The 24,282-nt window shown below is 44.4% G+C and overlaps 1 protein-coding gene across 2 annotated transcripts in view; it reads left to right on the plus strand.

The window, feature by feature from the left end:
- Positions 1-98: 98 nt before the first annotated feature.
- skic2 (SKI2 subunit of superkiller complex) overlaps positions 99-24,282 on the plus strand; it is a 61,227-nt gene continuing 37,043 nt past the window's right edge. The window contains exons 1-13 of one of the 2 annotated variants that reach the window (XM_043678180.2): positions 99-277; positions 3,312-3,433; positions 7,572-7,681; positions 10,229-10,346; positions 12,743-12,857; positions 14,736-14,810; positions 16,459-16,512; positions 17,894-18,060; positions 18,434-18,577; positions 18,973-19,118; positions 20,605-20,751; positions 22,231-22,315; positions 23,719-23,825. In XM_043678180.2, coding sequence (XP_043534115.2) covers positions 259-277; positions 3,312-3,433; positions 7,572-7,681; positions 10,229-10,346; positions 12,743-12,857; positions 14,736-14,810; positions 16,459-16,512; positions 17,894-18,060; positions 18,434-18,577; positions 18,973-19,118; positions 20,605-20,751; positions 22,231-22,315; positions 23,719-23,825 — 1,409 coding nt within the window. In that variant the 5' untranslated portion in view covers positions 99-258. Of the gene's footprint in view, positions 278-3,311; positions 3,434-7,571; positions 7,682-10,228; positions 10,347-12,742; positions 12,858-14,735; positions 14,811-16,458; positions 16,513-17,891; positions 18,061-18,433; positions 18,578-18,972; positions 19,119-20,604; positions 20,752-22,230; positions 22,316-23,718; positions 23,826-24,282 lie in introns of those variants that run through there. The other variant, XM_087979319.1, reaches the window with a different exon arrangement.

The following is a 24,282-nucleotide window of genomic DNA, read 5'->3' on the forward strand; positions in this document are numbered from 1 at the left end:
CGGAGGGGGGGTGCAAAATGAAGCAGTTCGCCGGCCATCTTTGTTAGTGGCAGACTTCGCCAGACGTAGAAAGCCTGCCTCTTCCCTAGTTTTTGCTAGTTTTGAAATCACGACCAGCATAAACGACAACAATCGCCGCCACTGAAAAGCCGTGATACGAGTGTTTGCGATGTCCGTGCTGAAAGGGAGCGGGCAAAGGTCATTTTCAGTTGTACTGCCGGGCTAAAGGTCAGAGGTCCCGGTGGTTGCCAGGCAGAGATGGATCAGGAAAGAATTGGTAAGAGTTGGCATGTTGCACACGTAAGAGTTTATGTTGTTTTAATGTAGAGTTTCAAAGTGCTTTGAGGAAGACTGTCTCATCAGACTTGTCCATATTGCTGGCTTTTCCTGCCATGGGTTAGTTATTGTATCACTGGAAAGCAAAGACAAACGTGTAATTCAGTTGGGGATTGTGCCTGCATCCTCACAGGACAACTTCTGATTCTTATTTGAGGTCCCTCAGTGGGTCTTGTTGTAGGATTGCCACACAGGCTCATTGTAGAAAGGCTCCTGAAACGATACACAGGCCCACAGGAGGAGGTCATTTAACCAGTTGTTTCCATACTAGTACTCTTCTGAAGAGTACCACCACTACCCTTTCCCCCTGCAGTTGTGCTAATTTTTGCGTTTTTAATGCCTTGATTGAATCTGCCTCCACCACATGCTCAGACAGAGCATACCAAATGTTTTTTGTGTAAAAAATGCGCCCCCCCCCCCACCTGCACTCAAAGTTCTCAACTTCCATCAGTGGTAATGGTTTCTCCCTATGAACTCCGTCTGGTCCCTTCATGATTTGGAACACCTCTATCAAATCTCTCTGTTCATCATGTAAAACAGTGTGAGGTTCTCCAATAAACCACACTGCAAAAACATTTCTGTAAATTTTCTCTACAACCTCTTTAATGCCTTCGTATCCTTCCATGAAATGGTGCAACTCATGACTTGAGCTTAGTAAGTAACAAGTGAAATACAGCTGCCAATTCAAGACTAAACAGCAATTTTTGGATGTGTTTTTGAAGATATTTTCCAGTCAACCTGTTCAGAAATATTACGACACACCACTGCAGCAGGTGGACCTCGTACTTAGGTTTTCTGGGCAAACGTGAGGACTGCAGATGCTGGAAACCAGAGTTTAGATTAGAGTGGTGCTGGAAAAACACAGCAGGTCAGGCAGCATCCAAGGAGCAGGAAAATCAATGTTTCGGACAAAAGCCCTTCATCAGGAATGGAGCCTCCAGGATGGAGAGATAAGTTGGAGGTGGGGTGGGGCTGGGGAGAAGGTAGCAAAGAGTACAATAGGTGAATGGGGATGGGGATGAAGGTGAAGAGCTTCAGGGCAGAGGAGGTGACCTGGGGGTTGCAGTGAGAGAGAGAGAGACTCACTGAGATTCTAGTGGAGAGAGGAGGAGAACTTTTTCAAGGAATGCAGCCTTGCAAGAGGATTCGCAGTAAGGTTAAAGTCAATTAGGCAAAAGTGAGGACTGTAGTACTGGAAATGAGAGTTTAGATTAGAATGCTGCTGGAAAAGCCCAGCAGGTCAGGCAGCATCCGAGGAGCAGGAAAATCGACGTTTTGGGCAAAAGCCCTTCATCAGGAATCCGAGGAGCAGGAAAATGGGTCCAGACATAGGAATGCTATCACTGTGCCACAAGACTTTCTTGATCCTTTTATTCTTGCAAATGTGTCTGGCTGACTGCTAGGTTTGTTTGGGCATCTGTGCTTGTGCAGTGGAACAGTTTTTCTTTCTTTTTTGTTTATGGCATGTTGGGGTTGCTGATCAGGCCAGCATTTATTGCCCATTCTTAATCACCCTGGAAGCGAAGGTGATGGTGAGCTGACTTCCTAAGCCACTGCATCCCTTGTTAGCAGAGTTAGATGCTTGCTTACTTCTGAAGCAAAAGGCTGTTCGTTTCCCTCTTAAGACTGTGATCCTGAGTGAGTGCTGCACTCTAGGTGGAATTATATTTTGGATGAGATGCTAAAATGAGACATCTCCATAACCCCAACCTTTCTCCACCCATCTGCCTACTTGGGTGAATGTAAAAGATCCCACAACATTATTTTAAAGAGCAGAAGAATTCTGCCTGCCTGATATTTACCCATCAACCAGCATTTATAATACAGGTTATCACGCTGCTGTTGTGGGAGCTAGCTGTGTGCAAATTGGCCCCTGTGCTTTACGTAGCAACAGTAACTACATTTTAGACGCACTTCATTAGTTGTGGAGTGCGTTGGGATGCCCTGAGGTTGTAAAAGCTGCAAGTCTGACTTTCTCGAACAGATATGTTTTGACTTTGATTTGGTGACCAGTTGTGTGATTCTGCTGGTCCTGTAGTTTGTAGTCCTTGGGTGCTCATGATCTTCCCAAGTCTTTGCCTGCCTTTGTGTCTTCTGATTATGATGTTAGGCTGGGAGTAGAATGATCAGCCTGGGTGGGCAGGCTGGACTCTGGAACGGAGGGAGATGGGTGGATGAAGGAGTTTTCTTGAGTGATTGGAGGGCATGGGAGCTACTGAGTGCTCAGCTTTTGTCACTGGGAGAAGCAATAGAGTGGGACTTGGTCTGTGACTGGGAATGAGCCTTCCCCTTAGCTCCTGCAGCTTTTACTAGCCTCCTTGAGTGTACAGATAACTTGTGTTCTTCTCACCACCTCCATGGTTTGGCTTCTGAAACAGGAGGAGGTAGTTCAGCCCTTGCATGCACTGGCCCTTTGAAGAAGCAGTTCTGTTGGTTCCTCCTCTCTACCTCCTTAGCCCTGGAAGTTTTTCAGTGTTTCAGATTACAACGTACTGTGTTAAAGAGAAAAATCTAGTCGTCCTTCTGATTCTTCAAGTCACCTTCGTGGGCGGCACGGTGGCACAGTGGTTAGCACTGCTGCCTCACAGCGCCAGAGACCCGGGTTCAATTCCCGCCTCAGGCGACTGACTGTGTGGAGTTTGCACGTTCTCCCCGTGTCTGCGTGGGTTTCCTCCGGGTGCTCTGGTTTCCTCCCACAGTCCAAAGATGTGCAGGGTCAGGTGAATTGGCCATACTAAATTGCCCATAGTGTTAGGTAAGGGGTAAATGTAAGGGTATGGGGTGGGTTTCGCTTCGGCGGGTCGGTGTGGACTTGTTGGGCCGAAGGGCCTGTTTCCACACTGTAATCTAATCTAAAAAAAATCTTAAATCTGTGACCTTTGGTTACAAACTCTTCTGGCCCTGGGAAGAGATAACCAAAGGTCCTCAACTGCAAGAACCTCCCCTGATTAGTATTTTTCATTTCTGTTGTGTAGAAGTGCCTCCAAAGGATCCCCTTGACCTTCCTTTGTCCATCTTGGAAGTGGGCTGCTCAGGAAAGTTTGAGTTGATCACAGAGCCTGCGAGAAAGAATGGGTACATCTTCCCCTTAGCAACGGTGAGTATTTGCACTTTTATTCCTTAGTAACACAAGCTGTATGTGAGCTTGCACATCCATTTACCAAAGCAGTTTGACTGCAGCAGATGGGAGTACCCTTTCATGTGCTAAATGAAGTGTGTGTATGAACAGGAACTGCGACTATCATCTTGAGCTATAAGAAAAGCATTGATTTCTTAGTTTGTGGGCGGCATGTGGCACCGTGGTTAGCACTGCTGCATCACAGTGCCAGAGATCCCGGTTCAATTCCCGCCTTGGGCAACTGTCTGTGTGGAGTTTACACATTCTCCCCGTGTCTGTGTCGGTTTCCTCCGGGTGCTCAGGTTTCCTCACACAATCCAAAAATGTGCAGGTTAGGTGATTTGGCTGTGCTAAATTGCTCATAGTGTTAGGTGAAGGGGTAAATGTAGGGGAATGGGTCTGGGTGGGTTGCACTTCGGAGTGTCGTGTGGACTTGTTGGGTCGAAGGGCCTATTTCCACACTAAGTAATCTAATCTAATCTTGAACAATGCCAAGTGTTGATGGCTCCTCTGGTAGTGCAGCACAGTGTAATTTGTCGTCATGTGCATCCCCAGCAAAGGGGAGTGGAGTGGGTGTGGTAGTTGGGATGCCATCTCCCTCCTTTTACGGAATGGGATCATTTCCCCCCATACCCCCCAACCCAACCTCCTCCACGTTCACCTCTGAATCACAAACTTAGAGTCAGAGGTGCGCACCATGTGTCACAAAGCTGGTTTCTTTTTTTGTAAAAGCTGTTCTTTTTCTCAAGGATACTATGTCCTTGGTTTTTATTTTAGAGGGGTAATAAACTGCTCTTATTTCTGATTAGTCTGGTTTGGTACAGAGATTAAACTGTACTGAGAGGACTTTCTGTTTATATGTGACCAGATGAGACTTCAGGCCAAAGTGATCATGATTAGATTAGATTAGATTACAGTGTGGAAATAGGCCCTTCGGCCCAACAAGCCCACACCGACCCGCCGAAGCGCAACCCACCCATACACCTACATTTACCCCTTACCTAACACTACGGGCAATTTAGTATGGCCAATTCACCTGACCTGCACATCTTTGGACTGTGGGAGGAAACCAGAGCACCCGGAGGAAACCCATGCAGACACTGGGAGAACGTGCAAACTCCACACAGTCAGTCGCCTGAGGCAGGAATTGAACCTGGGTCTCAGGCACTGTGAGGCAGCAGTGCTAACCACTGTGCCACCGTGCCGCCCTCATGATCATGTTTTAGAAGTGACCTATATAATGAAAGGGTAGTGATCAGCTCTCTAGCTGAGCAGTTTAGTTTAGTCCAGAACTAGTTAGGACCTCTCTGTCTGTCTGTCTCTGTCTGTCTGTCTCTGTCTGTCTGTCTCTGTCTGTCTGTCTGTCTCTGTCTGTCTGTCTCTGTCTGTCTGTCTCTGTCTGTCTGTCTCTGTCTGTCTGTCTCTCTCTGCCCTTCTAACTTCAACCTGTGAGCATCTGTTCCATTTTTTAACTGTGTTTCAAGAGGGTTTGCTTATTGGGACTGTTGTGTATATTCAGAACAGCATTATTAAATCTATTTTAGATAGACTGAATTCTGTAGGGGTTCTTTATTCTGGTCTTTGTGTTTCATTCTGTAATTTTGTGAACACATTTTTTTTGTCTGTTTTAAACCTGGTAGTTAACCTTGCTAACTTCAGGTAATTTTCACTGTATCGTTACCGGAACAAATTGCAAAGTTATGGTCTGGGCTGCCTGCATAGGAATGTTTTGCGTGGTCTGGCCTAGTCCATTACACATGGAAACAGACCCTTCAGTCCATGCCGACCAGATATCCTAAATTAATCTAGTCCCAGGTGCTAGCATTCGGCCCATATCTCTCTCTCTCAATGCTTCCTATTCAGATGGCTTTTAAATGTTGTAATTGTACCAGCCTCCACCACTTCCTTTGGCAGTTCATTCTATATACACCCTATCTTCTACATGAAAAAGTTGGCCCTTAGATCCCTTTTAAATCTTTCCTGTCTCACCTTAAACCTATGCTCTCTAGTTTTGGATTCCCCTGGGGAAAAAAAACCTTGGCTATTCACGTTATCCATGCCCCTCATGATTTTATAAGTCTTTACAAGATCACCTCTCAGCCTCCGATGCTCCAGGGAAAATAGCCCCAGCCTATTCAACCTCTCTCTATAGCTCAAACACTCCAAGCCTAGCAACATCATTGTAAATCTTTTCTGAACCCTTTCAAGTTTAACAGCATTTTTCCTACAGTAGGGAGACCAGAATTGAACACAGTTTTCCAGAAGTGGCCCAAACAAAAGTTCTGTACAGCCACAACATGACATCCCAATGCTCAATGCACTGACCAATAAAGGCAGTGCAAGTCCCATCATAGGGCTCGAGCACAAAAATCCAGATTGACTTTCCTGTGCTGCGCTGTCAAAGGAGCCAATTCGGAATGCGATGTTCAATCAAAGTCCCCTCTGCCTGCTTCAGTAGAAGTGAAAGTTAGCAGGGTGTATTTTGAAGGAGTGCTGGGAAGTTGTCCCAGGCGCATTGGTCAATGTTGATGCCTTAATGTATATCACATAACAGTTTATCTGGTCATTATCGTATTGCGGATGAGGAAGCTCTGTGTTCAAACTGGCTATTCTGTTTTTGCATCATTCAACACTAAGAACACTTCAGAAAGTGTGTCATTAGCTGTAAGGCACACTGACATCTAGACAGTGCTATAAAAGTGCTATGAGCCTTTCCATTCCCCTTACACCTTCATGGTCCCTGCTAAGTACCTCCCCCCAAAATATGGTTAACATCATAGCCCTTTTCTCTCCAGCACTCCACAGATCTTCCGAGGGAACATTCTTTTTCCCCCCCCCTCACAAAAAACCTTCCCATGCTCTTATCCCTTGTTTGAGATCATCCTCTAAGCCTATTCTTGCATTATAGCATTCCTGCTCCTCACCTCCTTCCCCCATAAGGTAGTGACCCAGTTGCTCTGCTTCCATGGTCAGGGGCACTACCCCTCTCATCACACCCTCAATCCCTTCCTTTGTGGTCAGATATGTCCCTAAATCACCTTTCATGAGCAGGATCTCTCTCCTTTTCCTCCTATTCCACAGGTAAGGACCACATTGTGTCTTTTACCTGCTACCTGTCTACCCCTCCAGTAGATGTGAGAATTCCCATGATACTATCTGGGAAGGAATACCTTGTCCACAATTCATCTTCAACAGCGTAACCATAAACTACATCACTGGTTATATATCTTAATATATTTGTGGGAGTTTCCTCTGCTCTGTAATACTTACTTGGCCAGGACATCAAAAACAATGTGAAGGGAGAATTCACTGGTTCACAATGCCAGAAAACTTGATTGAGTTTTTTGAAGAAGTTACAAAGAGGATTGATGAGGACGAGTGTTAGACCTGATCCATATGGACTTCAGTAAGGCGTTTGACAAGGTTCCCCATGGGAGACTGGTTGCAAGGTTAGATCTCGGAAAGATGTGGTGAACCTAGAAAGGATTGAGAAGATTCACAGGGATATTGCCAGGGTTAGAGGATTTGAGCTATATAGGGAGAGGCTGTTTTCCCTGGAGCTTCGGAGGGCTGAGGGGTGACCTTTTATAGAGGTTTATAAAATCATGAGGGGCATAGAGAGGATAAACAGACAAGGTCTTTTCCCTGGGGTGGGGGAGTCCAGAACCAGAGGGCATAGGTTGAGGGTGAGGGGGGAAAGATATAAAAGGGATCTAAGGGGCAACTTTCTCACGCAGAAAGTGATGCGTGTTTGGAATGAGCTAACAGAGGAAGTGCTGGAGGCTGGTACAATTATAGCATTTAAAAGGCATCTGGATGGGTACATGAATAGGAAGGGTTAGGGGGAAATGGGCCAAGTACTGGCAAATGGGACTAGATTAGGTTAGGATATCTGGGTGGCATGGACAGGTTGGACTGAAGGGTCCGTTTCCATGCTCTGCATCTCTATGACTGTCATTGGACATGTTCCATTTGTGACACCTGGAATTCCATGATTTCTCAGGTGTTTGTAGGTTGCATTCTGTGGTTGTGGCACTTGGGTCTGGGATGCTGGGACCTTCTGGGGTAACTGTGACCTGCCACTTGCTGACTTTTCTCTGTTCTGCTTCCAAACCAGCTTCCGCATGGCTTACCACCATACGCCTTGGACCTCATCACTGAGGCAGAGCAGCGCTTCCTGTCCGACCCCTCGTTTCTCCCCCTCCATCACTTTGAAAACTCCCAGAAGTAAGTTCCTTTGTTGACAGGCAATGACATTCATTGCAAGGGGAATGGGGTATCGAGAATATAAAAGCTGGGAGTTTAATTACAGCTGTGCAAGGCTTTGCTGAGGCTGCATCTGGAGCGTTATGTATGGTTTTGGTTTCCTTACTTGAAAAAAATGGAAGCAATTCACTCAACTCATTCCTGAGATAAGGGTCTTATCCTACGCAGGAAAGATGGTCATGTTGGTCTTATATATTGGCGTTTAGATGAATGATCACTGAAGTTATTGAAATACAAGATTCAAGGGAGAATTGGTTGAGGTGGCTACTAGGAGAATATTACTACTTGTGGGAGAGACTGGAAATAAGGGGCACAGTTTAAGGATTGGAGGTCCCTTTAAGATTGAGATGAATTTGATTTCGCTGAGAATTGTCAGCAAAGTTTTCTCCCTCAGAAGGTAGCAGAAGCTATGTCGTTGCAATTTTTCAAGGCAGACTTAATTATATTTTTAATGATCAAGAAGTGAGCCAGTCAAGGAATTGGAGTTGTGACCATATGAAAGTCGTGACATAATTGAATGGAGGAGTAGAGTGGAAGTTTTGTGTGGCCTAATCCTAAGTCCTACTTACTGGCTATTTTAAAGACTAAATGTGTTTTGTTGAAATATGAAGTGAAAAAAATGGAAGTTTGGATTGGTATGTAAAAGGGAAAGAACTTCTTGTAATCACTGGAAGCAAGAGTTGCACTGTGTGTTGTTCACTTACAGGAATGCATGTAACATCTGCTAAAACCGAATTTGATATTTTTGAGAGATGAACTGGCATCAGGTGCCTTTGGGGGGTGGTGGGGGGGAGAGTATTGGGGAAAAGGAAAATCTACTGCCCAGCACCAGCCTTTGGGTTGGTTTTAACTTTCAGTTTTGTCGCGGATCTGCAAGCAATCCAGATCTCTCTCACTCCCTCTCTGAAGACATTCAAATAATGTTTAAAGACTCTACAAGGAGTAAAGACCTCGAATTCCAGCCAAGCATGATAATGAAAGATTAGTGAAGTGAATTTTCACTGAGTTTATCTGTCCTCGAGAAGGCCCAGGGTGGGAATACTAATGTTGACTACCAATAGCAATGTGATTTTGTTATCAAAATCCAACCAAACTGTGAGATTGACACTTGTTTTCCCTTTGACGTTTAGTTTCTTGATCCATAAACATTGTTTCTTTTAGCCATTGTATTTTCTATGCATGATACTTCTGTCCATCTGGTCTGTCCTGGATTTATAATGGGAGGGATATGCATGTTAGTAATTAGCAATCCATTTTGCCATATGTTAGAGGATAAGTTTGTTTCCTTCTATTAATGAAACCTCGTGAATTTTTAAAAATCTTTGATAGTGGTCACATCACCCTCATGATTGAATTGGTCATTTATACATTTCAAAGAACAGAATCATAGAATCCGTAAAGTGTGGAAGCAGGACCTTTGGCCCATCAAGTTTACACCACACTCTGAATAGCATCCCACCCAGACCCATCCCCACCCTGTCCCTGCATTTCCCAGTCTGCACATCCCTAGATTATGGGGCAATTTAGCATCACCAATCCACTTAATCTGCACATATTTGGACTGTGGGAGGAAACCCATGCAGACACGGGGAGAATGTGCAAACTTCACACAGACAGTCACCTGAGGCTGGAATCGAACACGGTCCCTGGTGCTGTGAGGCAGCAGTGCTAACCACTCTGCCACTGTGCCACCCCTAGTGATGACTTGGGCATAGTGGGGCATGGCTTTGCCCATCAGGGTCATAACAGTAAGGTCATTCCACCCAATTGTCATTTATTACCCTCTATCTGGGGGTGGGTGGTGCATGGTTGGGGTGGGCAACAATTTTCTACAAGATGAGAAGAATTTGCAGCTTGGTTTACAAGGGACTCTGGTCAAGCTATTGCACTGAGCAATGAGCCAGAGAACAACCGTTATCTCATTTGTACTGCTGCAACACACACAAGGTATTTGCAAGCTTTTTTCTGTCTGCAAACAACAGGGCTCTGTGTATTCGTATATATGTGATGATCAGTGTTGATTTGGTGGATAAGTATTCATCTATACTGTTCACCTCAACCTGAACCTTGAATGTCCATATTCTTGCCATTCTCGAGGTAAAAACGTTTTTTTTTCTGAATTCCTTATGGAATTTATGAGGGAGTATCTTATCCAGCCCCTTGATCTGGTCTCTGGCCACAAGTGGAGACATATTCTGTATTTACTCTGTCAAACCCCTTGCACAATTTTAAGTATTTATATATGGTCACTCCTTAGTCTTACCTAGTGCCTATCCTGCTTACATTCTGATGGTTATAGCATTCCTAAAGAGCCCTTCTATCTCTTTTTGTAGCGCAGAGCCCAGAATTCTGTGAAGTATTGTGAGTGTGGTCGAACTAAGGTTTGCAAGTTTAACATAATTTCTATATCTTAGAGTTGGATGTACGTTCTTCAACTGCACTTCATCTGTCTTTTCCCAAACTGTTTAATCTCTGAACATTTTGTTTTCCTATTTGCCTGCATCGAAGGGTCTGGCCGAGAGAGGTATGTGTGGATTCTCTGTATCATGTCGATGTCACCCCTGTTCATTCAACGCTTAAAGTGGAGAGGAACCAGACTACTGGCGAGTTGCTGGGCTATAAAGAGGTACGGGGCGGAGATGTCATAGAGTTATTGTACAGCATGGAAACAGTCCATCTCGTTCGTGCCGACCAGACAGCGCCAATACCTGCAGCTGTTGTCTATCATTTTATAATTGTTTATAATTTAGAAGATGCACCATGACCACCTCAACTTGGACTGATTGCTTATTAAAGTATGGGGAGATGGTGACCTTGTGTTCACATCATTGGGTTAGTAGTCTACAGGCCTGGCCAGAATGTAAGGGTTGTGTTTTCAAATCCTACCTGGGACCTGGTGGAAATTAAGTTTAATAGTCCTGGGATGGAAAGTTAGTCTCAGAAATGGTGACCAGCTATTGTTGTCAAAATTTTCTAATTCGCAATTAACCTTCAGGGAATTAAATCTGATGCTTTTATACAGAAAGTCTGTTGTCCTTGTATGCACCAGGAGAGGCACAGGAGCAATATTGCGAGATCTGGGGACTCTTTTTCAGTTTAACTGTACAACTTTAGTCAGTTGTTATTTTGAGATTTGATTTGATAGAGCCAATCTAAAAGTCTATTGAACCTGATTTGTTACAAGACCAATCTAGTAAGTATGTTTTTGCAAGTTTCACAGAATTTATCATTCTTAACATTAAATTTAATAAATAAATCATAGGCAGAGAAGATTTGAAAGAGGCAGTTAGTGTCATGAAGGGCTCTATTGATACTAAAGAATTATACTGGATAAAAAGCAGTAGCTTTGTCAGTTCAGGACAGAAAGTGAGTTTGAGATCTCTGGCTGGGTGGATACATATCTTTTGTTCATGTGCCTGAGGCTTTTCTTCAGTTTTGGGTTGGCTTACTTTAACCTAGACTCCAAAGAGTTACGGCTTGTTAACTCTTGCTAGCTGCTACCCCACACTGTATGTTAGAAGCATCCTAACCTTTAATTGGCCTGTCAAAGTATGAAAGCACATGATCAGTCTCTGACTAGGTATTGTGTGCCCGATTCCAGATAGGTTTCTTTAAAAGTGATGACACTCCCTAAAACCCCTAACCACCACCATGTGAACTTCAAATAACTGTTGATAGGGACATATTTCCAAGAATAGGCCACTCAGCTCCTTGAATCTGTTCCTCCATTCTAAATCATGGCAAATCATCCAATGCAGTGATTGAAACAAGTTGACAAAAGTCACTTTCAAAAACCGTTTGGTTTGGTTTACCTTTATCACGGTACTAAAGCATGTTAAGATTAGATTAGATTAAATGACTTACAGTGTGGAAACAGGCCCTTCGGCCGAACAAGTCCACATCGACCCGCCGAAGCGCAACCCACCCAGACCTATTCCCTTACATTTATCCCTTCACCTAACACTACGGGCAATTTAGCGTGGCCAATTCACCTAACCTGCTCGTTTTTGGATTGTGGGAGGAAACCTGAGCACCCGGAGGAAACCCACGCAGACACGGGGAGAATGTGCAATCTCCACACAGACAGTCGCCTGAGACGGGAATTGAACCCAGGTCTCTAGCACTGTGAGGCAGCAGTGCTAACCACTGTGCCACGTGAACATTGAGGAGAAAATGACATTGCAAGATGTCACAAAATATATAAATTACAGCAAGCTCAAAATATCCAGATAACCCAACACATGTAGGTCTGTTACATACTTTTAAGTTACAAAACTAAAATAATTTAAACCCTCATACTGTCCTGAAATCCATAAGTTAATTTAAATCAGCGATTCAACATTAGTTGCCCTGAGTTTGCTTGCTGGGACCATAAATGCAAGTTCCAGTATTTGTATATTTGACCAAAAAGCCAATGATTATGTAAAAACTAAGGGATGTTCCAGCACCAGTATTTTACTGACCACAATTGAACAAAAAAAGATTCTTTACTTGCTTGATCAGGTCAAAATTATTGAAAAATAACTACCTCTCAAAACGATTGATACTTAATTGCTCTTGAGGGCGATTTGGAACAGGCAACAAATGCAGGGCTTGCTGGTGATACCTGCATCTCATGAAAGAATAAACCAATCAGAGGCAGAGAATATTTGAAAGAAGTATGGTTACCAAGAAGGACTCCACTGAATACAAACTGTCTCCAGTGGCTGAAGGACAATGAAGGTATAGATTTAAGATGATTTGCAAAAGAACCAGAAATGGCAAGAGGAAATAATATTTTGTACAAAAGTGGGACTGACTAGATGAGACTTCAAATGAGCTGGTGCAGGCTTAAGGGCTCAATGACCTGATTTTGTGCTCTATCATTCTTTGATTCTATTCGCAATGAAAGTGCAGCCTGACAATGAAGAATCAATAAAGTAAATTTTCATCGTGATATATGCCCTCCAGAAGGCACAGGGTGAGTACACTGTTGCAAAGTGCTATCAAATGAAAGTTCTTTGCTTGTTTTCTTTCCGACAGGTACTTCTAGATGATATGGGATTGTCGACAAAGAACTCCCTTTCTCTGCAGCGACCACCTGGCCCTCCGTCACAGTCTGTAAGAGGCAGTTCCACCAATTACCCATTCTGGCCAGGTACCGTTCTCAGCTTCCCCGGTATTATATTGATGCTTGTGGCAACAAAGTCCAATAAGATACAGCTCTTCCCCCCACTGACTTCTCCCACTGATCCCCATCATAACACCATACCTCACGTGTGTTCGTGTTCTCGAATCAGTTCACACTCTCTAGTACATATGTTACATATTTATAGTCACAGAGTCATAGAGCACAGAAACAGACCCTTCACTCCTACCAGTCCATGCCAAACATAATCCCAAACTAAACTAGTTCCACTGCCTGCTCCTGGCCCATTTCTCTCCAAACCTTTCCTGTTCATGTATTTGCCCAAACATTGTAAACATTGTAATTGTACCCACATTCACCTCTTCTTCAGGGAATTCATTCCATGCAAGAGCAACCCTCTGTGTAAAAGATTGCCCCTCATGCCTTTTTTGGTTGTCTCTCTTGTCACCATAAAAATGTGCCCCCTAATCTTGAATTCCCCATTCCAGGGACAGGACAACTACCATTAACCCTATCTATCCTCCTCAAGGTCGTCTCTCCATCTCCTGAGCTCCAGTGAAAAATGTCCCAGTCTATCCAGCCTATATGACTCAAACCTTCTATACCCAGCAACTTCCTGGTAAATCTAAACTTTGGTGTATAGCTCATGCTGGTACTCCTATGCCTGATTAAGGGAGAGATTATCCAAGAGATACCTAGGGACCCAAAGAAGACTTGTCCACTTGATGCCAGTGACAGATTGCTAAACCAAGAACAAATTTTGAAAGGGAGCTGGGATCTTTCCACCTAGAAGTCCAGAACAGAAGGCGATCAATCTCAGACAATCATCGAGAAATCTAATAGGGAATTGAGCAGAAAACTCTATCCAGAAGGCTATGAAAATGGAGCTGGCTAGCAGATAATATGGTTGAGGTGAACAATGTGAATAAGGGGAACTGTAGTGGGTTGGATCTCAAACAGTGATGAGATAGAGAGCTTCATGGCATTGTGCAACAATCTCTCCCTCAAAGTCAGCAAAACAAAGGAGCTGGTCATCAATTTCAGGAATCAGAGTGGAGGACATGTCCCTGTCTGTAGCAGTGGTGCTGAGGTGGAGATGGTCGAGAACTTCAAGTTCCCATGAGGAAATATCACCCATAATCTGTCCAGGGTCGTCTATATCGAAAAAACACGCCACTTCCTCCAGAAGGTGAAGGAAACTCAGCAGGTCCACAGTGACTCTTAGCAATTTTTATAGATGCACCACAGAAAGCATTCTATCTAGATGCATCACAGCTGTTATGGCAGCCGTAAGAAACTACAGAGAGTTGAGAACGCAGCCCAGTCCGTCAGGCAAACCAGCCTGCCGTCCATTGACTCTGTCTATACTTCCCACTGCCTCGGGAAAGCAACAGATGTAATGAAAGACCTCTCCCACCCTGGTTATGCTCTCTTCCACCGTCTTCTATTGGGCTGAGGATTAAAAAAGTTTGACAACATGTGCCAATAGATTCAAAAGCAGCTTCATCCCTGCTGTTATCAGATTATGAATGGATGTCTCATATTAGTTGATCTTTCTCTTCTTCATCCCTGTCGCTGGAACACTATATTCTGCATTCTGTTCTATTACATAAGGTATGATTTGTCTGGGTAGCACGCAAAACAATATCTTTTACTGTCACATGTACTGAGATAGTAATAAATCAAATCAAAATTCTTAAGAACATGAAGGAGAAACTAATATGATATTCTGGAAGATGGGAGGATTGTGCTGAGCATTAAAGTACTAACATTGATCTGTTAAGAGAAATGATCTGTTTCAGTGCTGTAAATCCTATGTTGCAGAATTAGCTCATGCTTCTTTTTCTGTCTTTCTGCGTCTTCACAATTGATCCGCTGTCTTTGTAGGGGGCTTGGATGAGCCGAGTTTGGATACAATTAAGTCAAAGGGAGAACTTGAGGAAAACATTGACTTTGAGAAGGGTAAGTGCTTCTGAGATAAAGTTCGAATAGTGCTCCCTCGCTTGCAGTCTTTGAAAATGTTGTGGAGTGATGTATTGCAGGCTGCATCAGCAGTTTTTATCTATCAATCACTGCCCTTGAGAAGGTGATGGTGAGCTACCTTCTTGAACCAGCCTTTGGAGTACAGGGTCACCTACAATGCTGTTAGGGATGGAATTCCAGGATTTTGACCCAGTGACTGTGAACGAATGGAATGGCGATTATAGTTCCGAGACAGGATAGTTTGGAAGAAAACATGTAGACGGTGGTGGACCTTTGCACCTGCTACCCTTGTGCTTTTGAAGTGGGGAAATCACAGGTTTGGAAGGGGCTTTCAGAGGAATCTTGGTGAATTGCTGAAAAGCATCTTTTGCCCACTGCTGCCACTCTCCATCAAAGATGAAGCGAGTGCGTGGTAGATAGAGCGCCAGTCAATTGGGCCACTTTCTGCCAGGCTCTGCAGAGCTTCTCCTGTATTGTTGGAGTTACTCATGTCCAGGAAAGTGGAGAGTACTCTTATTGTACTCCTGACATTTGCCTTGTCGATAATGTGCAGACATTGGAGAGACTGGAGGTAAGTTTCTTGCCACAGAATTCCCAGTCTCTGACCAATGTTTGTAGTTGCAGTATTTATATGACTAGTCCAGGTCAGATTTTGTTTTGTCAGTTATAAGCGTATTGATTTTGGGTATTCAACAATGGTATTGCAGTTGAATGTCAAGGACATGATTGGATTCTTTGTGTTTGGAGGCAGTCATTGGCATTGGTGTGGCACAAATATTACTTGCCACTTATCAGTCCAAGGCTGGATGTTGTCCAGGTTTTGTTGCATATAGACTGCTTCATATCTGAGGAGTCGGGTATGGTGCTGAATATTGTACAATCCTCACATCTGACCTTATGACGGAGGGAAGGTAAGTGATGAAAATGTTTGGGTCTGGACGCTACCCTGGGAAATCCCTAGAATCAAGGAATCCTTCCAGTGTGGAAGCAGGCCATTCAGCCCATCGAGTCCACAGAGCACCTCTGAAGAGCATCCCTCCCACACCCACTCCTCCCCCCTATCCGTGTAATCCTAGGTTTCCTTTGGCTAACCCACCTAGTCTGCACATTCCTGGGCACAATGGCCAATCCACCTAACCTGCACAACTGTAGACTGCGGGAGGATACAGGAGCACCTAGAGGGATTCCACGTAGACATGGGGAGAATATGCAAGGACAGTTGCCTAGGGGTGGAATTGAACCTGACTCCCTAGTGCTGTAAAGTGGCAGGATTAACCACTGAGCCACGCAATCCTGCTGAGATGTTCTGGTATTAGGGCCATTGACCTCCAACAACCTCAACCATTTTCCCTTTGTATTGCATATGACCAGCGTGGAACTTTCTCCCGATTTTCCCTTCACTCCAGTTCTGCTTGGACTCCTTGACTCTGCACTTGGTCAAATGTTTCCTTAATGTCAAGGGGCCTCACTTCTGGAGTTCAGCTGTTTTGTCCATGTTTGAATTAAGGCTCACCTCTTGTGAGAAAGACGAGGATTCAATGTCCACATTTCCACTTGCAGTCCGGCCTGTCCCTGGCTTCAGCACCCTGTGCAGATGTAAATGCATTCTGCGTATTTGCTTTTACAGATTTACTGACTGTGCCTCCGGGATGGAAAAGAGGAATGGATTTCAAAAAAAAAGGTAACTGCTTTGAATTAAGGGTTGCTCTTAATCTGCAGTTGTTTTGGGGGTAAAATAAGGGTGACATTCCCTTTATGCCGTGCACACACTGATTTGAACTGTTTGCTGATTGCATCAAACAGCATGTTCCCTTGGCTGCAGGGCGCAGGCAGAGTACAAATTGTACTCGAACTGCCTGTGCTTGCAAATCCAAAGTAAAATGTGCGCTCACAGCCACCCAATAATCAATAAATCTTCATTTGGTATCACACACAACTTAATGAAAGGCTGAGTAAATTGGGTCGATACTATGTTCTCTGGAGTTCAGGAGAATGAAAGGTGATCATATTGAGACAGACTGGATGGAGAAAGGGTTTGACAGGGTCAACACTGAGAGGTAACTTCTGCTGTCTTGGGATCTAGAAGAAGTGGAGGACAGCCTGAGTGAGGGGCTGATCATTTAAGTTTGAGATATAAAAGCGAATTTCTTCACTCGGTGTATTAAGAATCTTTGTACTTCTCTACCCCAGAGGATTGTTAATGCTCCATTGCTGAGTACGTTTACGGCTGAAATAGTCAGATTTTGGATTTATCGGGAGCCAAGAGATTGGGGAGTGAGTAGGAAAGTGGAGTTCTGACAAGATATTAGCCGTGTGCATATTACATCATGGCACAGACTTAATGGGCTGAATAGTCTACTCCTGCTAGTCCTTATGTGCTTCAGTCCTACAATACAGCTGAAACCAAGAAACTTCTTGGTCAGGTGAGAACGCAGTCCAGTATTTATTGCCCATCCATAATAGCCATTGCGAAAGTGGTGGTGAGCCACATTCTTGAACTGTTGCAGCACTTAAGGTGTAGGGACACTCACAGCGCTGTTAGGGAGGGAGCTTTTAGGATTTTGCTCAGTGTTGTTTCAAGCCAGGATGGTGACTGAAGGGAAACTTTCAGATTAATCCACTGCCCTTCTCCCAGGTGGAAATCCCTGATTTAGAGAGTGCTCTTGAGGAACTTTGCTAAGTTGTCGCAGTGCATCTTGTAGATGGTGCACACTGCTTCCAACGTGTGTACGTTGGTGGTGGAAGGAAGGAATTTTGAAGTTGATGGATGAATGTGGTGCCAGAGAAGTAGTCTGCATACTGTCAAGCCTTTTGAATGTTGGAGCTGTACCCGCCTGGTGAGGGGGAAGTATTCCATTGCCTTGTTGATGCTTGGCAGGAATTTGGGAGTCAGGGGCTGAGTTATTTGCAGCAGAATTCCATGCCTTTAACAAGCTCCTGGAGACAGCATTTATGTGGCTGCTCCAATTCAGTTTCTACATGTCGACTAAAGACTTTAATTCTTCCTGCCCTTTCCCTCTCATGGTGTCTCTTTCTTTTTCTTTTCTCTCCTCTATCCATAGAGCACAAAGTGACCCCTGGCTTACTGAACCTCTCGAACCTTATTGGAGCGATGGATGACTTCAATCTGGGGGGATCCAGCGATGAAGAGGACGAGAAAAAGGCAAAGGCGACTGAGACCAAGCGGCCTTTCCACAGAACCAACAGCTTGGAAGATTTGGTTTTACAGGTTAAATTTTTTTTTAAAATAGGAACAAGTTTGACTAAGACTTCAGCACTAGATCCCTTTTAAAAACAAGCAGCCAGTTATAACCAGGCTGAGTGAGACCACTCCCTCAGCATTTCCAAATGACTCCGCAGTGGAAATGATTCCTCTTTGAGAGAGTAATAATTTCATCCCATTCTCCTTGTCTTTCCCCATCTCCAAGTTACTTGTTTCCTTTTGTGTATTTCTTCCATTTCCTTTCGATAGCGATGATCGATTAAATCTGCGATGCAGCACTTTCAAGCAGTTTGTTTCAGATCCCAACCCACAGTTTCGGTTGAGAGGGATGTCAGTTTCCACGAACACAGGCTGAACTTGGGTCTCCTCTTCTGTTCAGGAGCTGAAGGTCACTCCTCAGCCTGACCAAAGTGAGCAGAAAGAGGAAAGGTCCGTACCCGAGAAGGAGCAGTGGGCTGTCCCAGTTGATATCAGCACCCCTGTGGACGATTTCTACAAACGCATCCCAGATCCAGCTTTCAAGGTAAGAGCTGAGCTTTCAGTGGCTCTTTGTTCACCTCTCAGTATTGGAATGGGACTGGTTGCTGGGGTTGTGGGGTGAAGCAGTGGAGGAGCGTACCTGTTTCGCCCATTTCAATAAAGGCTACTGCACACATCTCTCTCACTCGCACTGTGGGGACATTACACTGTCGGAGGGTCAGTGCTGGGGGAGCGCTGTGCTGTCAGAGGGTTGGCGCTGGGGAAAGCGCCATGCTTCAAGTATAGTTTGTGAAAATTCTGTATAAGTCGAAGTCTTTTATTTTATCAACCAATCTCGATGACTGAATGAAGGTCCAAGACCCTGTTCTCCTGGTAATCATGTTAATTTGTTCTCACACCACCCCCTTCTCCCCACCCCAAAACCCCTCTCCCTTTCAGTGGCCCTTCGAGCCAGATGTCTTTCAGAAGCAGGCAATCCTTCGCCTCGAGACTCACGATTCCGTGTTTGTGGCGGCCCACACGTCAGCGGGAAAGACTGTAGTCGCTGAGTACGCGATCGCACTTTCACAGAAACACATGACCAGGTGAGAGCCTGACAGAAGTAAAAGCCCATGAGCATGGTCTTCATTTCCCTCAGTTCTTTAGACACCGAGGATTGACAACCACTCAGTCCCTGGCAGCAACCAGTTCCTCATCTGAATCTGTTGGTGGCACAGTGGCTCAGTGGTTAGCACTGCTGCCCCACAGCACCAGGGTCCCAGGTTCGATTCCAGCCTCGGGCGACTGTCTGTGTGGAGTGTGCACATTCTCCCCGTGTCTGCGTGGGTTTCCTCCGGGTGCTTCGGTTTCCTCCAAAGATGTGCAGGTGAATTAGCCAGGCTAAATTGCCTGTAGTGTGAGGTGCATTAGTCAAAGGGAATGGGTCTGGGTGGGTTACTCTTCGGAGGGTTGGTGTGGACTTGTTGGACTGGAGGGCCTATTTCCACGCTGTAGGGAATCTGATCTAATCGAACCTTGAGCAATTTGATTGTCCTAGTATCAGTACTGAGGGAACATCACACTGTCTGAGGGTCAGTGCATCTGTGCTGTGGTGGTGAGGAGAGGGCAGTGGGCTGTTGTTGCTGCTGCCGTATTGTGGGGTGAGTCAGTCTTTAGGGTGTGCACCTCTTTCAAACGAGACCTTTAAAAACTTGTCCGCACCCTCAGGTGACTAAAACATTTCACGTCCGATATTTTTGAAAAAGAGCTGGAGAGCTCAGTGTCCTGGGCAATCATCTATCCCTTGGTCTGAACAAGGAGATAGAATATCTGCTCATCTGTCTCATTAGTGTTGATTTGGGAAGTTGCTATGTTCAAAAACGTTATTCCCTTGAGTTCTAACATGGGCTGCACTTGGGAAAAGTATTTAGTCAATTCTGAAGTGGTTTTGGCCATCTTTGAACTGTTGAAAGGTAGAGGAGACAAGAAATGAGAGACGTTTCTTACAATTTTGGAGAGAATGGGAACACCTTCCTCAATTTGCGATCATGGTCGGCCATTTCATTTGAGATATTGGCAAATCTGATCCTCCAGGATCAAAATCAAGCTGTATGGATATTCGATCCCTTTCAAAGCAATGGCCTACCACCAGATTGACTCCTTTAACATGGCTGTATGAATTTTGTACATACATTGTTGGTCGACCCAGTTTGCGTCAGAATTGCAAACTGAACAAAATTCCACCGAAGTTTCGGGTTGTAAATTGGCGCTGGTCTTAAGTCGAGAGCCTGGCTTCTTTGTCCTGCTTCACCATCTTGGGATAGCACTGAAATTGAGAAATTCCTTCATTCAAGAGACTATACTCGCCCCAGAGTGTAGGTGCTCAGTCATAGAGTCGCTTGGATTTGATCAATGTTTGGCAACAAGGAGATGTGGGCAGGAAAGTGGAGTCATGCCTAAATACCAGCCAAGTCACCTTGAATGGTGGGGTGGTCTGATGGGCTGAATGGTCTACTTCTCTGGTTATGGTGTTCTTCAATTTTATCATTGCTTCTAGTCACCGACGAAGTTTTCTCTCCCCCACCCCAACAGGACAATCTACACATCGCCGATTAAGGCCCTGTCCAACCAGAAATTCCGGGATTTCAAGAACACCTTTAAAGATGTTGGCCTTCTGACTGGAGATGTCCAGTTACATCCAGAAGCTTCCTGCCTCATCATGACGACCGAAATTCTCAGGTCTGTAACGCTGCCTCTCCCCTTGTTCTCCCAGAGTCCGCTCGTTCGTCGTTTCTTTCCTTCCTTTCAACTTTTTCTTTATCAAACCGGTCTCCTCATCTAGTTCCCGACTCTGCACTGGAGCCTGAATAGTTTCTGCCTGAGACCTGCTTTCTTTCAGCATTTTGTGGGATCACTTGCAGGGCCAGCATTTAGTGGTGAAATTGTGAAATTTTAGTGGTGCTGCAGTCCATCTGCTGTAGGTTTGGGATCTAGTGGATAGGTAAATGCCAGTCAAATTGCAACCTTGTTTGTTATTTTGTAGCGGTACAATACCATGCTGAGGCTCATAAAGCCCACTTCAAAGGACAGTTAAAGAGTTAACCACATCACAGTGCATGTTGATTCACACGTTGGCCAGGTCTGGTGAGGAAGGTAGATATTCTCCCTGAAGGAACAGAAGTGAACCAGATGTATTTTTGTTGCAATCCAGTTGTTGCACAATCATTTCTACGAATAATCGAGGTTCCTCTGTACTTCAGAAGGACATGGGCAGGGTGTATTTCTTTTGGTTAAGTGACTGCTGGATAACACAGTTTAGCCAAGCATCAGGACCTTGCGATCTTGCTCAGATAATCCGAAATTCGGATAATCGAGGTTCCTCTGTAGACTTTTAGTCCACGTTTATTTAATTAACAAATTCGATTCCCTGGGTGTCCTAGGGAGAATTTGAACTCTCATCTTCAGAACATTGGTCAGGATGTCTGGATTACTTGTCCAGGAAGATTTACGCCATCTAATGTTCCTTTCGTTGGTTAATGACTAGGTTTTAAAGCCAGACCTGTACAAAATTCGCAGTTATGTTGTCGCTGCATGTTACCCATAGGATATCTTAAACTTAAGAGAAACCTGTGACTGGGAAAGCTGGGATTCTAGTGGAAGAAATTTGTCTTTGGGTCTATGCTGAATACCTAGATCACTTAACCAAGTTTAATAGATGTCAGTGGTAAGGCGGTACAGTCAATGTCAATGACCAAGATCAGGAAGTGGGTGGATGGACTGTTGTACATAGTAGGGAGTAACAGTGATGTAGCAGTCAAGTCACTAACTCCTAAACCCAGGCTAACAGTGTGGAGTTTGACACTGGTTTAAATCCCGTCATAACTGCTCATGCAGTTTAATATTTGCTTATAATGTACAATAAAAAGCTAGTCTCAGTAAATAATTTTCATCTGTTGTTGTCGTCGTCGTCGTCGTCGCCGTCGTTGTCGACGATCTGGGGTTTTAGAACCATAATGTCCTTTCGAACATTTGCCACCCTAGTCCATACATGACTGTCCATATTCAGCAATTAATTATCCTCTTTAAGAGCTTAGCAACCCATTCAGTTCAAGGGCAATGCAGGATGAGCAGAAGGTGCATGTGACACCCACATCATATGAAAGGATAAGGCCAAGATACTGTGCAGACTGGGACTCTGTGACATTGTGTCTCCCACAGGTCCATGTTGTACAATGGCTCGGACGTTATTCGTGATCTTGAATGGGTGATATTTGATGAAGTTCATTATGTCAACGATGCTGAGGTGAGACAAATCCATGGTTTGAAACTTGCACTTCCTCAGATCTCTCGGGCAAACTGGAAATCACTCCAACAGTGCAGAAGGAGGCCAGTTAACCCATCGTGAATATGCTGACATTTCATTAGATTACAAACGTAACACCTTTTTATTCAAAGAAAGGAGTCAGAAAACAGGAAATCACAAGCCTGTTGGCTTAATGTCGGCCTTAAAAAAAAAAGTTAGAAGCTATTAGTAAAGTATTACACTTCGATAAAGGCATGTAATCAGGCAAAGTCAGCATGGTTTTGCAAAAGAGAAATTATGTTTGAGCAATCCATTGGAGTTCTTTGAGTAAATAACAAATAAGAAGGCATTTGATAAATCGCTGCATCAAAGGTTATTGTGGAAAATAAAAACTCATAGTGTAGGAGGTAACATACTGTCAGGGATAAAAGATTGGTCGGCTAATAGGAAGCAAAACATAGACGCAAGTGGGTCTTTTCACGTTGACAAGAGCTAACGAGGTGTGCCACAGGAATTGGTGCTGGGATCTCAACTTTTCACAGTTTATATATGGCTTGGATGAAGAGATGGAAAATGCTGTTGCCACTCTTCCTTACAACACAGTAAGGGAGTAAAGTCAGTGCTGACGAGGACAACGGGATATCAATAGGTTAAGTGAATGGGCAAAGTTGTGGTAAATGAAGGATGATGTGTTGTGCGGTTGCAGAGGGAGCTGGTTGTCCTAGTTCACGAATGGCAAAAGGTTGGCGTGCAGATATAGCATGTAATTGGGAAAATTCAGGAACGTTCTTTGGAAAGAACTGTCATAGTTTACCAGATGGATACTTGATTATAAAAGTTAGGTTATGCGTCATTTATGCTTCAGTTACATAAGGCACTAGTGAGACTGCATCTGGAAAACCATGTACAGTATTGCTTATCTTCTTTAATAAAGGATATAAACATGAGGATGCAATTCCCGGGAAGGTTTGCCAATCTAATACTTGTAATAAGTGAGTTGCCTTCTGAGGAAAGGTTGGAACAGACCAGATGTGAATCGGCTGGAATTTGGAAGAGTAACAGCAACTTAAGATCTTAAGGGATCTTGACAAGATGAATGTGGAATTAATATTTCCTCAGAGATCTAGATTTGGGGTTACTGTTTTAACATTTTGGGGTCACCTTGTGGAGCATGTAGTTCCCCTTTGGCTCGGACAATGCCACGGAGAAAAGAATCAAATCTTTTTTTTCCTTATAGGATAAATTGTTGAGCTTGGTTAAAATTTGACATCCTTGCACTTGTCCTGATCAGGGCAGGAAAAGTAGTTAAAGCAATATTTGCTTGATGATTTGGCCGTGGCGCACTTTTGAGGTTATGTGAGGTGCTATGTAAATGCAGTTCCCCCCTTCTTCTCTCCTTGTAGAGGGGTGTCGTATGGGAGGAAGTGCTGATCATGCTCCCGGACCACGTGAACCTCATTCTTCTGAGTGCCACAGTTCCCAATACCCTGGAGTTTGCCGACTGGATCGGGTGAGCTGTTTCCTTCCAAGCCTCAGAATAAAGGGGAATGCCACCCACTTCTCTCCCTGCTCTACGGCCCCCTTTAAGGGCCCTTCAGCAGGAGGAGGGACATTGGTGAGGAACTGGCTTGAATTTCACCTTATACTGTGCTGATGACTTAAAAGTAAATTGAGCCTAGCGATGTTCTCTCTGCAAGAAAGCAGGGTCCCGATTTAGCGAAGGCTGATCAAGTGCTTCCAGTAAAGACTTTGATCTGAAGCACGTTTTCAGAGATTTCCATCAGGGCATTGCTCTGGGAGAAGCACCTTTTGTTAAAATGGTCAATATAAATTTATTTCATTAATGTTGGGGAAATCAGATTCTCTGTATCAATAAAAACACGGGCCATCAAATTCACCTCTTGCCATCCCAGTAGTCGCAGGTTACACTGATGGTGGAGTTGTTGCCTAATCTTGGTGTTTAACCC

This window comes from Chiloscyllium plagiosum, unplaced genomic scaffold (assembly GCF_037043375.1).
Source record: "Chiloscyllium plagiosum isolate Xiang-an unplaced genomic scaffold, Cpla_swu_hap1 HiC_scaffold_35, whole genome shotgun sequence".
Lineage (NCBI taxonomy): Eukaryota > Metazoa > Chordata > Chondrichthyes > Orectolobiformes > Hemiscylliidae > Chiloscyllium > Chiloscyllium plagiosum.